Source organism: Rhinolophus sinicus, chromosome 15, assembly GCF_057876585.1.
Source record: "Rhinolophus sinicus isolate RSI-liver-muscle chromosome 15, RSI-T2T, whole genome shotgun sequence".
Taxonomy (NCBI): domain Eukaryota; kingdom Metazoa; phylum Chordata; class Mammalia; order Chiroptera; family Rhinolophidae; genus Rhinolophus; species Rhinolophus sinicus.
Genome location: NC_142515.1, coordinates 48204783 through 48210782, shown reverse-complemented (window position 1 = coordinate 48210782; position 6000 = coordinate 48204783). Strand labels below are relative to the sequence as shown.

Genomic DNA, 6000 nt, shown 5'->3' with positions numbered 1-6000 from the left:
AGAACAGTTGGGTTCATCCTTTGTCAAACTAATATACTTAAGAAGGTCTTTCCCCCTCCTTTTCATTAATTCCTCTGTCCATTGGTCCAGCAAAGGCTCACTGAACATCGACTCTAGGCCAGGCACTGTGCTAAGCCCCAGGGAGACATGAGAAGGAGAATAAAGTCCACTTGGGCCTCTGGAGCTCACCACCCTTCCCTGCAAGGGAAAGTTACAAGGCATTTACTCGTGCCCCAGTAAAGCCAGGGCTTGGCATTTCACTGGAGTTGGTACTGATTGGCTCTCCCAACACATTCAATGACATGAGAGCTAGTGCTCAAGTCCAGAGGTCAGCAAGACTTTATTATCTTGCTCCGAGCTGGCAGGAGGCAAAGGGAAAGTTGTGTGGCACACTATTGCATCATTTCTGTCTGTTCATAAGTCAGTCACAGAGGAGAGTCTGGGTTTTTCCAAGAAAACTAGTTTCATCTGCTCAAAGGCAGAAAACAGAGAGCAGTTCAAAAGAGCATCTCCTCAAAAAACTCTGAAGTTGACCCTACTTAGCATTCACTCTGCAGAGATTCCTTTAACTTTCAGTAATACATTGTATTACGGACTAAACTACTGCTCTACTGTTTTTTTCTATCCTGTGTTCTAACTACAGTAAAACAGTGTGGTGCAGAGTTGAAAAAGGTCAGAGTCGTGACCTTCTGAAAATTAATGGGAATCTAGATGGAGAAGAGAGAGACACTCTTTCTAATTAATTAAATTATCTTACTAGGTTTTCATTTAATGTAGGGAATATCTCATTTTATATAATTGACATTGATTCGCAAAAAAAAGTTTAAATTAAAATGTCTTTAAGGCATATTATGAGAAACCCAGCCCATCAAAAATTTTAAATAAAACTAGGCATCCTTTGAAATGTGACTAATCATTTCAGAATTTATAATTAGGATTTTGAAATATACTTTTTTTTTTTGACATATAAGATTGGGGATTTTAGTGATGCAGATATCTGCCCACAACCTCAATCAGACTGTAGCTTTTGGGTGTGGTCTGACACGATGGAACAGAAGTAGAAAATTAAACTTCATGCAGCTTACATCTGAGAGAAATGTGTCCTCAAGGAACTCTGAGCTCACGCCTGGACTTCTCCAGAGCTTCCATCTGAGGTACCTGAGGACCTGGGGTGAGTCCTGCAGGGAGCAGGCAGAGCGAATCCCTGAGTGCTTACAACCAGCCAGGCTCTTCCTCCAACTCTTGTATCAACTCAGTTAATCATCCCAACAACCCATAAAATAGTTACTACGATGACCATCTCCATTCCCCAGATGAGAAGCTCAGTCAGAGAGGCTAACATTGCCTGATGTCATACTTAGAAAGTGGTGGAACCGGTACTTAGCTCTGGTAGCCATTACAGGTATCAGTAATATACCTCAGCTTCACTTAAACGGATCAGAAAAATACAAATGCATATCATTAAGACTGCAGGCAGGGTCTGGTAAAGCCGGTGAGTTGTAAACGACTTTTGAGATAAGTAATTACTCTGTGCGGAAGGGCGTATGAGAGTCAAAGATGAGTTCCCAGTACGTGGGTGGGGAGCGGCCAATTCCTAGCCGGTCCCAGCTGCGGACTTGAGCTTTTACCCTCCTCTGTCACAGCCCCAAAGCCCAAGCCTGCCGCCAGCCACGTGGCCCAGCTTAGGAACCACCCAGCCAGTCTGCGGAGGCAGGGCGTGAGGGGGCGGGGCTGGACGAGAGGACGAGCGGGACGAGCGGAGTGCGCCTGCGCGCGAGGTGGGCCGGGCGGGGGTGGGGTAGGCACGCGAGCCAGAGCCCAGTTAAAGGCCGCTCCCAGCACCTCTCGCCGGTCCAGTTCACGCAGTGCGCAGGCGCGGAGGTCTCTCCTTGTCAGTCGGCGCCGCGTGCGGGCTAGTGGCTCTGTGGCAGCGGCAGCGGCGGTTGTTCGTCTCCTGCACGATGAGTGGCTTCAGCACCGAGGAGCGCGCGGCGCCCTTCACCCTCGAGTACCGAGTCTTCCTCAGTGAGTGTCGGCGGTCCGCGGCCCCTCCTCCCCGCCCGCCCGTCCATTCATTCCCGGGCCTCGCCCGCGTCCCGCCTGGGCTCCTGCGGCCCGCGCTCGGCCTCGGGTCCTGGGCGCGGGCGGGGCTCCTCCAGAGGGTCCCCGGGGCCTGGGCCCGCCCGGCCATCCCATTTCACGTGTCCGGCCCGCGGGCGGGACGGCGTGGGTCGGCGTTTTTCTTTCGCAAGCTAAGTTGGACCCGAACCTGGGTCAGGCTAGTTTGCAGGTGTCCGGCTCGGGCAGTGTGTGATGGGAAAAGGAAACCTCTGAGTCACCCTAGAAAGGTGCCTGGAGGTAAAATAATCCCCGTAAGAGGATTGCTCAACTTGAAGGAAAGGGGTTGGGGGGAGGTGTAGGGGGGGTTGTGACTCCCTAAGACCTTAAATCCTCCACTATAGCTCCGACTTTAGGCACCAAGCGGGTTAAGTCCAGCCCCTCGTTCTACAGACGGGAAACTGAGACCCGGATCAGGAGAGTTCAGTGGAGGACTGGATCCATCTGTTGGGGATGGGGGGATCCCGATAGCGCTCCTGCTTTTCCCACCGCATGTTTTCCCGTAGCATTGATTCTGGGAACCTGCTTTATGAAACAGAAAGCTGTTCCCTTCAAGTCATAATGATGACGTCAGTCTGGCAAGCAGAGTAAGAAAGTGCCGAGTTTTTTCCCTTCTGCAAGGAATCGATGTTTAAGGGGTACCTACCCCACGTCCGCCCTTAGGGCTGCACTTAGAGCGTAGAGGCTGCAGGCTGGCAGCGCTCCGCTTTCCTTGGCGCACCTTTTGCCTTGTAGGTGGAGGAAAGCTACCTGGGGTTTATCTTTATTCTCTACCCTCCACCCTGCCCCCAACTTATTAGGAATAGATTATGGGAGATAACGGAGGCGTTCGAAAATGTGTCACCAATGGCGTTTCTATTTTAACTTCTTTACAGTTTTATTTGGAAGGCAATGGGCAAGGGCAGTGAATTTTTGAGTTCTCTTGTGTGTGAAGGGCAAGAAAGGAAGGGTTTAGAGGGAACGAATGGGAATACGGAAAGAATGAACAAAACTCCTATCAAAAAGTAGCCTGGGGTGGGAGGAAAAGGAAAGTGGACTCTAAAGTTTACACATGTAGTTGAACATTAGACTACCACGTCAAATCCAGGAAGGGTGGGACTCCCCATTTTATTTAATGTTGGAATTAAGCAGCAAGGGCAGTGCAGGGACTTTTGACCAAAAAAATCACTGAACTATTTTTCCGATTTTCTGGAGTTAGTGTCGACTCCAGAATTTCTCTCTATGGTCTCTATGGAAGGAATTTAGAGAGGTGACTGTCTGGTTTGGGGGGGTGGGGGTGAGTGGTGTTGATAATGGGGGAGGCTATGCGTGTGTGGGAGTGGGGGTATATGGGAAATCTCTGTACCTTTTCAATTTTATTGTAAACCTAAAACTGCTCCAAAAAATAATTATTTTTTCAAAGTGTATGTCATGTTTCTGGAAATATAATTAACAACAAAAACCAATAACTTTTTCTAATTTGTTTTGCAGAAAATGAAAAAGGACAATATATATCTCCATTTCATGATATTCCGATTTATGCAGATAAGGTAAGGTGTCCTCTTTTGAATGTAGTTTCTTTTCTGAGATCAGTTAGTTTCACATGGATGTTCTTATGTCTGAACAAGTGGTTAAAGTATCTCACTGTGCTGTGAGTTAAAGATCCTTTGAGTAAATAAGAAGTCAGCCTTAAATCTAGATCATGCAATTAAAGCAACTATAAATTGGGAAAGAAATAGAGGAATAGAAACAAATGTTTTAAAAATGCCTTGGTTAAAAAAAAAATCACATTGGTCTTTATGTGTATTTGGAACTAAAATCTTAGTTCTTCATTAGTGGTTTTGAAATTAACCAAATAGCCAGCCCAAAATGGGGGCTGTGGGTTATTAACTAAACAGTAAAAATAAACTAAGTTATTCAGTGAATACAGGAAAATTCAGTACTTTTAATGGACTGGTAGAGTTAAGATTTACAAATAGTATTAATAAAGGTTAGTCTACAGTCTTTTAAAAAGAGATACCAGTAAGCTGAAGAACTTTAGCACAAATTGATATGTGCAAATTGGTAAGAATTTTTACTTTCTTAGGGAAAAAAGTCACAACTATATATTCCAAAATATTTGTGATCCTTGGGAGGTAGAATAAATTGCTAATGACTTTTTTGTTTTTATTTTCATTTTTGCTTTTTTATATTTTCTAACCTTATTACAAAGAGCCTGCATTATTTGTACAAATTTAAATAGTTATTTTTTAAAAAAAGATAACACAGCTTTTTTAGCCTCTTTCCCAATTGAAGTCTGTACTGTATTTAGGAACTGACACAAGGACAAATGTTTGATTCTTTTCTCTACCTTAAAACATTTTCTTTTATTCAGTCAGGAAGCTTGATTCACAGTGAATGCAAATCTTTTGGGGCTAGAAAATCTACATAGGTTATTGATCTTCCTTAGCTAGATGCTGATACAGAAACATGTAAACATCACATTCCAATGTACATCTAGAATACTAGTAAAGGTGAAATTTCATCCTGGTGTGTGCTTGCCTCTTAGAAAGAAATAGGCAAATTCATTATACTTCTACCAGAAAGTTGCTGTTGGTCTGTATTGACACTTGAACTTTGGCAGAAAATCGAAACTATACGTTGCTCTGCAGGAGCCTTCCTGAACTGGGCTCCAACTGGAGGCAGTGGAACAAACAGCCCTAGGCCAATTATTGCCACAGGTACATGAGGGACTTCTAATTGGCATGTGTTCTCCTGTGGGATTATCAAAGTTGTATTTATTCAGAAACCAGTTTGTTACATCTGGTTTCCCCGGAGTTGATATGAACTGCAGACCTTCCTTCCTCTTGAATTGGCGTCATTTGGTTGGCTTGAATTATATTTGTTGTATAATTCGTATGTATAGCAAAGTACTTTATAGTAACATCTCAGACCATTTTGAGTAATGAAGAAGTATAAAATGATGACCCCCATGTTTATTGATGGTACCTTGGCATATAGATGTACTAAGGAAGGAAAATATTTTCTTGACATAATAGCTGTTTTTTGTATGTTCCTAAGTGTCTTAGTCCGTTTGGGCTGCTATAACAAAACACCACAGACTGGGTAGCTTACAAACAACAAAACTTTATTTCTCACAGTTCTGGAGGCTGGAAGTCTGAGAGGAAGGTGCCAGCATGGTCAGGGGAGGGCCCTCTTCTGTCGCAAACTTCTCCTTGTATCCTCAGCCGGCAGAAGAAGCTAGGGAACTCTGTGGGGCCTCTTTTATAAGAACACTAATCCCATTCATGAGGGTTCTACCCTCATGTCTTAAACACTTCCCAAAGGCCTACCTACTGTACCATCACCTTTGAGGGTTAGGATTTTGACATATAAACTTTGGGGAGACACAAACATTCAGACCCTAGCAGTCAGTGATTGGACAGTATTCTAGTCAAGGATCAGAATGATCATAACTGTTGTGGTATCTAATCTTATTACTGCTCAAGTTACCCCAAATTAGGAAACCAAGACTACATTTTGGTGGCGCTAAAACATCTTCCCTCAAATTACTCTGACTCCTTGAAGTCTCATACAGGACTGATTATGTCTGTAATCTGGGATTAAGCAAATGAAGACTGCTTTTGTATCACCCAAGGCTGGCTCAAAAGCACAGGCTCTTTCGACAACTCTGGATTTCACCAGTGGTCCAGACCGCAGTAAACCTTAGCACTTGCAGGAAAGAGTTCTTTTGTTTTCCTTTGTTTTTAAGGAAGTGTACTATACATAAAACAAGTAAGGGTGTGGTACACAGAAATTTTTTTGGATGATAGCCTGAATAAAAGGTCTAATTGATTCAGTGGGTTACAGAAGAGTATGGTTTTAAAAACATACCTATGTGATTAAGTTTATGTGAATACATGT

The 6000-nt window shown here is 43.9% G+C and overlaps 1 protein-coding gene across 4 annotated transcripts in view; it reads left to right on the top strand.

Moving 5' to 3' along the window:
* Positions 1–1766: 1766 nt before the first annotated feature.
* PPA1 (inorganic pyrophosphatase 1) overlaps positions 1767–6000 on the top strand; it is a 33655-nt gene continuing 29421 nt past the window's right edge. For 3 of the 4 annotated variants that reach the window (XM_074339538.2, XM_019712457.3, XM_088792048.1), the window contains exons 1-2: positions 1767–2025; positions 3589–3647. In XM_074339538.2, coding sequence (XP_074195639.1) covers positions 1962–2025; positions 3589–3647 — 123 coding nt within the window. In that variant the 5' untranslated portion in view covers positions 1767–1961. Of the gene's footprint in view, positions 2026–3216; positions 3368–3588; positions 3648–6000 lie in introns of those variants that run through there. The other variant, XM_074339539.2, reaches the window with a different exon arrangement.